Source organism: Schistocerca americana, chromosome 3 (genome assembly GCF_021461395.2).
Source record: "Schistocerca americana isolate TAMUIC-IGC-003095 chromosome 3, iqSchAmer2.1, whole genome shotgun sequence".
NCBI lineage: Eukaryota > Metazoa > Arthropoda > Insecta > Orthoptera > Acrididae > Schistocerca > Schistocerca americana.
This window is the reverse complement of record NC_060121.1, coordinates 209,622,336-209,636,268: the sequence shown is the minus strand read 5'-3', so window position 1 is coordinate 209,636,268 and position 13,933 is coordinate 209,622,336. Positions and strand designations below refer to the sequence as shown.

Sequence of the window (13,933 nt, the reverse complement as noted above, 5' to 3'; positions counted from 1 at the left end):
GCAGGTTGCTTACCCTTCACCCACAGGCAACTCTCCTCCGGAAACTATTTGCTAATAACACAAGGACATCACACATTGTGGACACATTAGGTGTACAAACAGCCTGTCGATATATCGTTTGTTACAAGCTCCATCAGGGGCACCAGCCACACTTTCGAGCAGCGTGTGCACCAGGAAACTGATGGTATTGCTAGCAAGGTAAAAAGTACCATCCCCATGACACATGGTCATGGACATATTTCTGGCCATTGGATACTTAAGGAGAACTGCAAACTCTGGTGATTCATTCAACAGCTCACTCAGTTCCAGGCCAAGAGCTGGCTACACTCATAGCTGATCAATCGGAACTCATCGAGACCACCCTGGACACACTGCTCTACAGCATACTGTCCCCACACTGCTTCACAGTATTCAGCACACCGCAGCCCCGTGGATGCTGCTCTACAGCTTCCTCTACAGCTAAGGCTTCCCTTGAACTTTGTATCACGCCATAAACTTTATTTCTGTTACTTTCAATTGGTCACGAATGATATTTCAGTTGTTATTAGAACTAAACTTATCCATGTATTTCTTCTGTGAATAAAGCAGAGACTCATCAATTAATAAAGTGTGCAACACCCACAATAGGTATCAAGGACAAACGCTTGTTATAAGAGTGATTGGCTTTAAAATGGTAGAAAAAGGCCGTGCGTCACTGGCTACTTAAGATTTGACAATTTTGTATAATTCTTCATTCAGAGCTACTATTGTTTTGCAATCTCCCTAGATTGGTAATGAACACATGAAGAATTTGTAGAATTAGTGTAAAATGGAACTAGAGTACACAAATATACTATGAAACAACTGTCAACATTCACCAAGGCTGCAGAATGTGCCTCTGCATCATCTTTTCTAAAAGGCTGGCAAAAAATACAGTGCAGATAGTGCACTTCCAATTCTTCCAATTAAAGACCAGGGAGCACCGAACTAAAGACAACAAACAATAAATTCTATAAACCTAGTCATCAACAACATTATTACATATTTTATTTTAATCATACCTTGGACATTGAGAACACGTTCCACTGAAATACCACCCATTCTCCTTTTTCGTAGTTCCGACCGAATTCTAAAAACTTGATCAGCATAAGGTGTCATTATTCCAATACTCTGATCATCCATTTTTCCCCATGCAGTAGGCCACTTTTTGCGCAGTTCACAGACACGTTCAACAACTTCATACACCTGCAAAATTTATGATTTCATTTTACTAATCATACATCTGTTACTTCACAGTTCTTGAGCTTTTCCAGCTGTAACAGAGATCTATGCATGCTGTTTACCTCAGAGTTGTTATAGAAAGCGGTTGAATTCTGATCTTGAATATCTTCTCCTCGAGTTGTAAAAAAAGTAAGTGGATAAAACTTTTCATGTCTTGGTTGCTTTCCACTGCTGACCAATTTTTGCTCATAAAACAACTCTGATGTGAACTGAAACACAATACAAAACTTTTTTACTTTGTCATTGTAAGATATTAACACTCATCACAATCCCCACATTAATACCTACAAAATTTCAATGTGCATAGTAAGAGAGAGTACACAAACTACTGTTATCATCAGCTTTCTCTACACAAAAATGAAACTACAGCATTCAAATAATGTAAAAAAGACTTAAACACAAAATAACACATTTTTTCTCAGATGTAATATACATGTATTACCTGTATAATAGCCTCATGAGCACGGTAATTTTCACACAGAAGGATTTTGCACGGAAAACTTGCAGGATAATGATCATACAGCCTTTCTAATAAAGATACATGAAGATTACGCTCCTTGGCAAAATCAGAAAACAGTTCTGGACTTAACTGAAAACCAGAAGAATAAATTTAATAACACCATGAACTACAATCAGTACAAAATGATGGAACACAGTTCACCATTATAACAAGACACTAATTTGACATAGCCTACTCCTCTTGAGGGACTGTCAATCTTTATGAACCCAACAGAAATCAACAACAGTGTCATATGCCCTCAGTCCATGAGATACAGCTAAGACTGAAATTTAGACTAGGATGATAGTATACAGCCCAGTGATCAAAGAGTTTATACCATTGCTTCTCGTGTCCTTCATAACCAAATAATGGAGATGAAATTTTTTTCCACCACCAGGATATGAACTGGCTGTATGCAAGTTGTATGTCACTGCAAAAATGTGTTTTGGGTTACAAAAGTGAAAAATCCAGATAAAGTTTTCATTCAAAAACCTACAGCTTGTTGCCTTTTCTATTCTATCGTAACACTAGGTCTGTAAATATGAATAATGCGACCACTTTAATGGGGGTAGGACTCAAGCGGGCCAACTTGCAGCAGGAGAGGCACCACAGGACATTTTAATTTCCACTGTATATACTTTTACAAACAAATAAATAAAACTTTGTCAGCATGATCAGGAAGGATTCAGAATTCACACTCATTGCAGTGGAAGTTCGAAAACATAACAAAGTAATTGTTTTTACATGTGAAATTTCATCATTTTTTTCACTTACTAATGGCAGCCTTTGTTGCTATAGGTACATTTTATTTCATAAGTAAGAGAGATTCTTCGATGAATTTTGCACAGCATACAAACCATACTAAAATGTGTATGAAACTCTAGAATTTTCCAAAGCTATTAAAAACTGTGGTAAAAATTGAGGTAATTAACTATAAAATATGTGTTTTTTCTAAGCATGAAGTTTAAAATACAATAGTTCATTCGTTTTTTCATAAATTAAACAAATTCTAGAGTTTCATACACCTGTGAGTATGGCATGTATGCTGTGCAAAATTCATCGAAGAATCTCTCTAACTTATGAAGAAAAGTGCACCTATAGCAATAAATCCAGCCATTAGTAAGTGAAAAAATGATGAAATTTCGCACGTAAAAAAAATTTATTTTATTATGTTTTCAAACTTCCACTGCAATGGGTGTGAATCCTGAATCCTTCCTGGTGATGCTGACAAAGTTTTATGAATTTATTTGTAATAGTATAGACACTGGAAATTAAAATGTCCTGCGATGCCTCTCCTGCTCCAAGTCGGCCTGTTTGACGTCCTACCCCCCCTTAACACAATATCGAAAATGATCATTTTTGTCAGGACATGTATTCATACTTATAACAACATATGTTCACACTGTACTGAAAAAAATCATTTGGGAGAACTATACAATTACAAGGAGACAGAAAAGCTGGACAATACTTATATTCAGGGGCAAAATTCCAGTACTGCCCAAGATATGTTTTAAAAGAGCTATTCCTAGATAAAACAGAAATCTGGATTCCACATATTGAAAGTTTACCTGCATATGGTCTCCAGCCAATACAATACGAGTTTCTGAACTGGCCAAAGCCAGTGGCATTATTGCTTCACATTCCATTGCTTGTGCTGCTTCATCAAGAAGAATGTGAGAGAAATGACCTGAAAACAAAGTCATCAATTAATTAAATAAGACATTAAGAAAGGTATGTTGCACTGACTTCCTACATTTTTATTTATAAATGTTCATTAATAGTGTTGAGGGACCCAGTGTGTGATAAATATTGTTTGTCGAACTTGCTCCTATACATTCACAGATTTCTCAAACAAGTCCATAAATGGTCCAACAAGTCTATCATTTTAAAATCACTTTCGATGCAGATACTGTTTGTGTATGCTGTACCTTGACACTAGTGGGAAGGCTACAAATGCAGATAAAACATTTTCAGCATGACTCTCGTACTGGGTTTAAGCAAGAAGAAGAAGAAGAAGAAGAAGACTGGACCAGGGAATGGCTTAAAATGAGAAATATATACTTGAAAACCTGTTCAAGGAAATGTTACACTCAGAATCTGATGGTTACGTCAACTTTCTTCCAAAGGGCAGTGTAACTTTTAATACCATGTTTAGACTTGCTTCACCCCCACATTGGAAAAGACACGTACGCAAAATTTATTTTCTTCTAGTTGGTTCTGTCCTGACAGTGCACTAAAATAATAAATTATGTGAACTTATAGGCCATATCATCCTAGGAAGAACTGGGGAGCTCCTTTTTTTAAAATTTATTTTACTGTATTCCCATTTTATGTTGTGTGTAAAAATGGTTCAAATGGCTCTGAGCACTATGGGACTTAACATCTATGGTCATCAGTCCCCTAGAACTTAGAACTAATTAAACCTAACTAACCTAAGGACATCACACAACACCCAGTCATCACAAGGCAGAGAAAATCCCTGACCCCGCCGGGAATCGAACCCGGGAATGTTGTGTGTAGAACACTGACTGACTTTCTTCTTACTTTCTCCCTATGTCATAAATTAGTGGAATAGATGAAACACTTCTGCCACTCTAGAAATTTCTGTGCTATTTTGTTTTTATCCTTGACCATAGTTTTAATAGATGAGGAAACTCAGGATACTGTGAGATAAATGGTAATAAAACTCTTTTTCAATAAATATATGTGACGAAAAATTACACAAACAATGTCCGCCATCATCTTGTCAAATTTTCCATCATGCAAAATTACTCTTAAATAACATTCTCCATTCAAATTTACCATCATTTCAACTGAGAGCTTTCCAATGGCCATTGGATGCCAGCCAGTGGGAGCAGTATAGTCTTATAGGAGACATTCACCTGTACCTCCATTGGACCTGTGGTAGTAATCGAAGGCACGACGACAACTGTGGACTGTGTGAACATTATTATGGTCACCTGTAACCTCTTATGCTTGATGTCTTCCTCAACAGCAATGGCATCTTCCAGCAGGGTAACTGTCCATATTACAAGGCCAAAATCATGCTGCAATGGTACGAGGCACAAACTCGCCATCATCCATTTTCTAGATACTTTTATTTGATGCTCAGTGCCTAGGCATCAACTTTCTAAGGCAGTACAACACAATTTCATTAAAAAAGTTGCTTTGAAGATATTAAGACTTCCAAGTGCAGTTAAGTACAAAGCATTTTTAGATTATTAACAGTCACCAGTAGTTGAGCACTTAATGTAAAAGTCTTATAATCAAGGTCATTGGATCGATTCAGATTAGTAGCAACTTTAATCTCAATTCTATGTTTATTAACAAATGGAAATGTTAATTAACAAATACTGAACCATAATTTTTAATAAAAATAACTTTTTAGTTTTCATTATGGACTGTATGAAGGTAAATTAAAATTTGAAACAGACATACGTAATGCCCTATTGTTAAATGAGGAGAAAATTATACACTGATTGGCCTAAACATTATAACAACTGACCTACTATCGGTATAAACCCATCCAGGTGATGGCTGCAGCACCTGGTGAGGAATGACTGCTAGTCAGACATACAAATGGTGCATGTAATATCTGTGAACATGCTGTCTGTGTGTACAATGGGGAAGGTTCACGATCTTTCCTAGTCTGACCAACGAGAGATTGCGATGGCCCGAAGACTTGGCACAAGCATTTTGGTAACTGAACAACTTTCATGCCATTCAAGGAGTGCTGTGTTGCATGTCTTCAACACATGCCGAAACCAAAGTGAAACTTGGAGTTGGGCAGCTACCCCTCATTACAGATGTTGGACTTCGTAGGCTGGGCAGACTGGTAAAACAAGACAGGTGGCGGGCGAACTGTGGCAGAACTAACATCAGAGGTTACTGGGCAGAGTACAACTGTGTCTGAATGCACAGTGCACCGAACACTCCTAACTAGGGGCCTCCACAGCCAACAACCAGTGCATGTGCCAATGTTAACACCACAACATCGGCAACTACAACTGATATGTGACATTGATGAAGTAGAAGAGTACTGCATGGTCTGATGAATCCTGATGCTTTCTTCACAACGCCGATGGGAGGGTGCAAATCCGTCTTCTTCCAGGTGAACAGTTCCTTGATACCTGTACTGCGGGACGGAGACAAGCTGGCGGCACCTCCATTATGCCCTAGTGAACATTCACTTGGGCATCCGTGGGTACAGTGGAGCTTGTGGGCACCATAACAGCCGAGGAGTATTGTAAACTGGTTCCAGACCATGTACACCGCTTCATGATACTCATGTTTCCAAACACCAGTGGCATTTTTCAACAAGATAATGTGCAATGTCACAAGGGCAGGAGTGTGATGGAGTGGTTGAGGACATAGTGGTGAGTTTCAATTGATATGATGGATCCCCCAACTCACCAGATGTGAACCCAATGGAACACATCTGGGAGGTGACTGAATGTAGCATCAGGGCTCATCAGCTCCCTCCTGAGAATTTACGGGAATTAGGTGATTTGTGTGTGTGTGTGTGTGTGTGTGTGTGTGTGTGTGTGTGTGTGTGTGTGTGCCAACTCCCTCCAGTGAACAACCAGGCCTCACTGCTTCCGTGCCATGATGTGTCATCGCTATTATCCGTATCAAAGGTGGACGTACTGGCTGATAGACAGGTGGTCATAATGTTCTGGTTGATCAATGTATATATCAACAATACTGTTCAGTCTCTACCTAGGAATAATAAAATATTTTCTTTTCTTTTTGACAATTCATATTTTTGAACCAAATTTTAATTCACTGTAAAATTCCCAGTCAGTCCTACGATTTTTGTCCATCACTTGTCACTTCTTTCATCTCCGGCAAGTTATGCTGTGCTTCATAGTCCACTTGAACCGTAGGCCCCATACAACAGGCTGCATAGTCAGTTCAGAGATTAGACAATGGCAATAGGATACTGCCTCCAATAGGACCATGCCTGGTACACCTAAGTATTGTTCACACCAATCTCTGGATTGATAACAGCTATACTTATTTGTTAACTAACATTTCCATTTGCCAATAAACATGTAATTTAAATAAAAATAAGAAAGACATTGCTGCCAGCAGGAATGAAACCAGTACATTCATGACTACAAGATTTATAAGCCATGCACTCAGTTACCGGCAACTATATTAATAAGGTAAAATTTTTTTGTTAAGAAATCTTCTCATATTTGAAAGTTTTCTTTCTTAGCACTGCATTATTTTGCTTTAAGAAAATGATGTGGAGGCACTGAGCTTCAAATCCAATAATTACTGTATGAAGAAAATCAAATAGGGCCAAGACCATTGAATCTTTATGGGGCACTGGACGACAATGGTTACTAAAGTTAATAAAACAATAAAGGAGGCTATGAGAGTATTTTTTCTACAAAGAGCAGATACATAGTTGTTAGCATCCCACTTAAGACAATGGATGGACGTAATTTAGCTCCAGTATGATGGACATAGCAGAATGATGGGCAAAGTTTACACAATTGTAAATCATGCTCTGGATAAATATGTACTAAGTGAAGCATCACTCGTGCGAAACTCAGATTGCTCTTTAGTCATAATCCAACAGATATTACATAGGGCTGCACTGAAAGTGGCTAATTCTAAGTATTATTAACTTAATAGCATTTTGTTTTGAGCTGAGTCAAAAATGACTAATTCTGATGATAGTGGTCACACGACTGTTGGTGGAATTTATTCAAATTTGAGTGTTGTAGACCTTAACAGGCTAACAGTACTTAATAAGAATGATGCTGTAAATTCAATTGCAAGTGACAATTCAGGTCCAAATTTCCAATGTGTGGGCACAAGATTTGGTTATAAGTAACCCTGTGGCTAGTGAGGTGCATGAAAGTAATATGCTGATAATGCAACTTCTGTCACAAATGAGGACAGAAAATATAGTAATGAGGACAGAAATTACACAAAGTCAGGTGATGAGGGAAGGGAACCAGACAACTGATTAAAAATCAGAGGCTCATATTCAAGCATTAAAAGACTTCAAAGGGAATATTAAGGAAGTCAGAGATGGAAGTCTGAGGACAGTGTCAGGAGGTAGAAATGACTGTGGCTGGTATAGAGCAACATGATTCTAAATTAGAAACAAATAATCAGGAACTAGATAAGTTACCATACATACAAAAACCTGCAGTTCACTTATTTATACAGATTTAATGTCCATGAAAGATAGTGCAACAATACAAAAAAATCGTAACACCAAGTGTAGTAGAAAGATTGTTATTCACAATCTTACAAACTGAGGTCAGTTTAAAGAACTCTACCTCCGTAAACACGTTCACCCGGTTGATGCCATGAAGCTGTCAGAACTGCCTTTTCATGTATTCTGCACGAAGTTGAAAAAACTGATACGTGTGTACAACACACGAGTACTGGTGCACAAACATAGGGAAATTGTTTTCCTAATAAATATGTAACATTTGAATTGTTTGCCCAAACAATATAGTAACCAACATTTGTCAGAAGTATGTTAGAGTTGGAATAGTGTTGTACCTGACACCCAGCATTTGCTCATTAAATTGTTTCCATCTCATGGTATTTTTAATCCCATTGTCAAACTACAAAATTCTGTATTGAGACAAACAACATTGCATGTGAAGGCAACATGGGCGACGCAACGAACAGAGTGCAAAAACATTTTAATAAAGAAAGGTTCCATGAAGTAAACATTTGTGAGTAGAAAGACAATAAACACAAGGCACTCAGTGATAATAGATGCCCTTATATATTGAGGAGAATTGGTCCCATACCAGCTAATCTGTCACTTAATGGGGTGAGTGGAACAATGCTGTAACTACTACTTGTAATGACAAAAGTTTTTCATAATTCACATAGCCAAAAAGTTGTATATGTTTAAGAATTTGCGAGTTATAATATAATAGTGTAACACTAAGTAAGAACTGTAATGTTTTGAACATAATTCCTATTTTTGCATGATATTCATTCAAACATAAAGTTTGCAGATTTTGTGGAAGATATTCAAAATATTAGGAATGAAATCTCAATCTTTTGCAGGAAAAAGACTGCCACTGTCAGTTTTCATACAGACGTTTATTGGCAAATGTTAAGGTGCAGATCTCAGAGATTTTACACATTTGATTATGACAACCAAACACAATTTTTGGCTTTCCCGTTCACTGTTATGACTGATGTGGAGAGCTGAAGAACAGAAGAGTGTGTATCATCGCCACTGTTTATTTGCCTTTAGAAATTGATAAGAAACGCATCTGTCAAAAGATACAATGTAATAATTCATGTATTACAGTTAACAGTACAAATTTTGATCGACAAATGAAAGAACACTTCACTCCTCAAAGACAAATAAGGAAAGTATTCCAACAGGCCTCACTGAATCCCAGATCATGACAGAGACTTAGTGAAGAAACACAAGAAATACTTTCCAAAGCAAGAAAGGCACTACTCCAGGTGCAACAATGTTAGTTGCTATTTAGGAGGAGATCCGAGCATGCGTATAATGTATGTCCTTTCCAGGAGAAGTACCCTGAACTAAATATTAGTGAAAGTATGTACAGAGATTACAGAGGTATTTTCAGAAGTGATTTTAAATTTAAATTTGATATTCCAAGGTCGGATTTGTGTTCATATAGCGACAAACATTTTATGCAAGTGGTTAGTGCAGACCCTGTCGAAAGAATTATAAAAGCGGAAATGGAACACACAATTCATCGAGTGAGAGCCAAAGCAGCTTACAAATCACTTGCTGCTGATACCGGAAAGGCAAAACAACAGCTAGTAATGTCACTTGGTGTGTTGATCTTCAGCAGGTATTCTTCTGTTCGCAGATGGATCATTCTTCTGAGTTTTATAAGCAGCAGTATTCTTGTTAAAACGTATCAATACAGAATACTGGTAGTAACATTGTTTTCATGCAGAGACCTCTCTGGGTTTTCTGAAGTGTAATCTTACACATTTCAATACATTTCATAATGATGAAGTCTGAAATATGGCAATCTGGTCCAACCACTGCAATGAGCAGACCAACAACTGGTAGATGATTTCTCTTTTTCCAGAATCTGATCTTCACTATTTATTTCACTGCTTGCACCAAAAATTCCTCATTAGAGCACATAGTTTCCTATAATATGATAATGATTTTGAACTCACGGAGAGAAACAAAAGATGTATATCATCCAAACAAATGTAAGCCAGCTATTGCCAATGCCAAGAATAATGAATTCCATGTCTGCAAGATGGAAACTGAGGAATTCAGGGATATTAGTGCACTAAACCAAGGGCTGCATACATGCTCATTCAAAATAACTGAGTATGCCTGGCCACAAATTTCATGTGATGACACTACTACACTAAAAGGAAGAAAAGATCACAAAATCCTGCAACCATGAGTTTGTCCAATCACTGCAAAGAAGGTGAGAGGTATCAGGAAAATATATGTACTGTCTGCTGATATTTCAGCTTTCGTATGCTCTATGATAAACTATTGCCAAAAATTCCAAGAAGAAAGACTTACTTGACATATGCCAGAATATCCCAGTCGAAAAATGGAACTTCTAAGCAACTACCAAGTAAACAGTGGATTTACACATCTTTCTGGAAAAATCCACTGACTGAAAACTGAAAATGACATGCTGAATGTACATATTTAGTGTAATTGCAACAGCAACGGCATTAAATTTTTCAGTATCTTCTGCTGCTGCTTGTGCAGATTAGGACTGCAATAAACATTATGCGTTTTGAACTGAGTTGTTGAATTTTCTCAAATACGATTTTTGCTTCCGCAGTAAGTAAAACAAAAGAAAACAATGTGTTTCACCAGCTTAACACTATAAATGTGGAGATACAATGCTGTTGATCCAAGAAAATTAAAAATTACTTGTTACTCACAGATAACATTATCAGTTGTGTAATAACTACCACAAAAATACGCAGAATGGTGTTTCACATCATATACTCTGTCTTCATCAAGAAAGTCAAAATAGGTACCCATAAAACAGTTTTTCTCTCTGTCTCTATCCCCCCCCCCCCCCCCTTCCTTGGTAGTTACAACCCTGTTTGCGTGAATGATTCATTTCTGAAATTTAAGAACAAATTTTATTGCAAATACTGATCCAAATAGAAACCATTGAGCAGGGACAGCCCTGCCCTGGCTAACACACCACAGTGCTCAGTGCGAAAGAGGGAGAAACTGCTAACACACCATACATAGATAGCAAAGCAGTTGCACTGCAAATGACCTGATTTCATATTTCTCAGCAACACAGATCATAAATGAAACAAATTTTCATATTATTTATTTTTGGTACGCTGAAGACATAATATAATTTTTACCTGGTACAAACCCTCAGGATAAGGCCAGACAAAGCCAATGAACTGATTTTCGCACTTCGCACACAGGTTGCCACCTAATTGCGACATATTTAGTTTCATTATTGGAAAAAGGTGCCTCTCTCTCTCTCTCTCTCTCTCTCTCTGACACACACACACACACACACACACACACACACACACACACACGTTGATCAAAATATTTTGGAGTTGAGGAAACTCTTCCAGAGGAAAACAACGTAAATGTCCTGGACAGTTTTAATGCACAGGCATCTCTCTTTAAAACAGGGATTACACAACAGAGTAATCAGTTCCATTTGCACAAGCACAAGGGTACTTTCAACTGAATTGGCAAACGGTCAAGAAAGTAGCTCAAAAACATGTGAGACTGATAGTGATCTCAAGATGTTTAGAAAACTATCCTTGTAATTCTTTTGAGGCCATTATGAATTCTTCGAAACTCGCATCTTCTTTAATGGCATTGAGCTTAGGTATTGGGACTGTGTCTCTTGTCAGAATTTGTCCCTTCTACGATGTGTCTTTTTTAATGCATCCCCATCCAATCAGAAATAAGCTGTTTCCCACTTTGCAGTGTTTTGCTATGGACAGTGTGCAGTCAAGTCCACCTAAAATGCAACATCTGCAATCCATTCTGGATATTCTAATTTTAGTTCCTGCACTCCTTTTTCCCTCGTAAATGCAACAATAGCAGGTTTTAAATAAAAAAAATTGTTCCCAGCATGCCCCTTCACTTAACCAAGGCACTTTAAAGTGTTTTGCAGTGTTTTGCTATGGACAGTGTGCAGTCAAGTCCACCTAAAACGCAACATCCGCAATCCATTCTGGATATTCTAATTTTAGTTCCTGCACTCCTTTTTCCCTCGTAAATGCAACAATAGCAGGTTTTAAATAAAAAAAAATTGTTCCCAGCATGCCCCTTCACTTAACCAAGGCACTTTAAAGTAATATAAAGTGTCCATAATCTTTATATTTTGAATGAAACAATCCATACTGGCTGTAAAATACTTTTAACCTACATACAGTCACCATTCCAATACGAGTTGTTAAATAGCATCTCTGTGAGTACACTTCAAGTATTGCTATATGATACTTTTTTCAGTAACCCTTTATTCTTCAGATCATTGTTAAGAATTAACCATAAAAATGTTTCTTTGTAACTTTTGTACAGGTCACCTGAGAATGAGTCTTCAATTGATGCGAAACCAGTTGTACCTTTTATTGTATTTTACAGCCAGTGCAGATCATTTCATTCTAAATGTGTGGAATTTAGTTGCAGTTGCCCACAACCTAAAATAACTTTTTAACCTTTGTTCAGTTTCATTGACAACTGTTGTAATTTCACACGCTCCATGCCTGCAAATATAGCACAAAACGCTTCTTGATCTACAGAAAAATTAAGCCCATCTGTCGATTGTTGAAATATTTTGTTCTTTCACTGTCAACTAAATCATTAGATTCTTTCTGCATGCTGCTGCAATGTCATTTTACAACAAAACTGCAATACCTGTGAATTAGGAGGCCGCATTATAGATATTGAGAATTTTTGTCCCTTTCTTCTGTCGCTACCATTCATTTTTAAAGCCTTGTGACTATAGACTGTTAGATTGGCTCTTTCTGGGCAGCTAGTGGAACTGTGAACTTCCTTTATACCATGAACAAACAGCAAGGGGTAAATAGTACTGACACCAGAGGGGTAAACAATGCTGACACCATGATTCTGCTAAACTGAAGAGAGTCATGCCGATCAAAACATATCGCACTGCAACACTAAATAAAATGTTGTGCTGCACCAGGTAGTTCTGAGAATGATCAAGTAAAGTCAAGACAGGTTGAACTTCAATTCACACGCAGCCCACACATAGGGCTCACATGAAGTGGGGCATGCCTTGGGCAGCCCTGCCACAGAGCGTTACAGATTTTTTTTTCCTCTAAACAATTATGGAAGGAAATATGCAACAATGAGAAGTTCCTTGTACAAATACTGTCACCAAAATACCTTTCTCAGTGATGTCCCAGATAGATGACGCCGGGGATAAAACTTGCGTCTTTTCATAAATCATACGATGTCCTGTATTCAGGCAGTGTTCCGCATTTGTCGACTTTTCCGATTGACGAATACGTGTATGATGCAATTGCGGAACACGTCATATGATTTATGAAAAGACGCAAGTTTTATCCCCGGCATCATCTTTCGGGGACTGCATTACTAAGGAAGCAATACATATCCGTACAGCCAATAATCGCATCAACAAGGATGCAGGATTTCAACTCAGCACAGCCTGGAACCCTGCATTAGCTGCTATTAAATCACAACGCAAAAATCAAGATTCTTCGATAACAGGCCAGTCATAACACTGGTCTAGTACGGCCGTTGGTGAGTAACATCTGGCCGCACTGTTGACAAACGCAGTGTACAGTGCACATGCGGGAGAGCCACTCTGCAATTTTCAACGGAGGAAGTTTGAATAGGATAACTCACTACGCATGTGTGATTTCCACGGCTGCGCATTCTTCATGGAAGTGTTCTAAAAATGGGGCATTGGTGTGCGGATACCATCAGTCGTACCTAGCCATGAGCAAGGTTGAACCACCTGTAGATGTCAGACAGTTGCTCCAAGGAAATATTGTAGAATTTGCACAACATGATCCAGCGGCAAACCTGTTAAGACTATTTACAAAAAAATGATTGTTGGAAGGACTGTCGGACTGTCTCAGCTTATAAGAAAGTCAAAGCAAACTTTGGTGGAATTAAAGGCAAGGGTGATAATATTAAGAGTGCAACAGGAATTCCATTGTTAAATGCAGTGGAGA

The 13,933-nt window shown here is 37.9% G+C and overlaps 1 protein-coding gene across 1 annotated transcript in view; it reads right to left on the bottom strand.

Annotated features, from left to right (window-relative positions):
* The window catches only part of LOC124605713 (probable helicase with zinc finger domain), a 150,562-nt gene that overhangs the window by 45,109 nt on the left and 91,520 nt on the right, over nt 1-13,933 (bottom strand). The window contains exons 11-14 of the mRNA XM_047137586.1: nt 3,328-3,446; nt 1,703-1,849; nt 1,323-1,469; nt 1,041-1,224 (exon numbers count right to left, since the gene is read on the bottom strand). Of these exons, the coding sequence (XP_046993542.1) occupies nt 1,041-1,224; nt 1,323-1,469; nt 1,703-1,849; nt 3,328-3,446 (597 nt within the window). The remainder of the gene's footprint in view (nt 1-1,040; nt 1,225-1,322; nt 1,470-1,702; nt 1,850-3,327; nt 3,447-13,933) is intronic.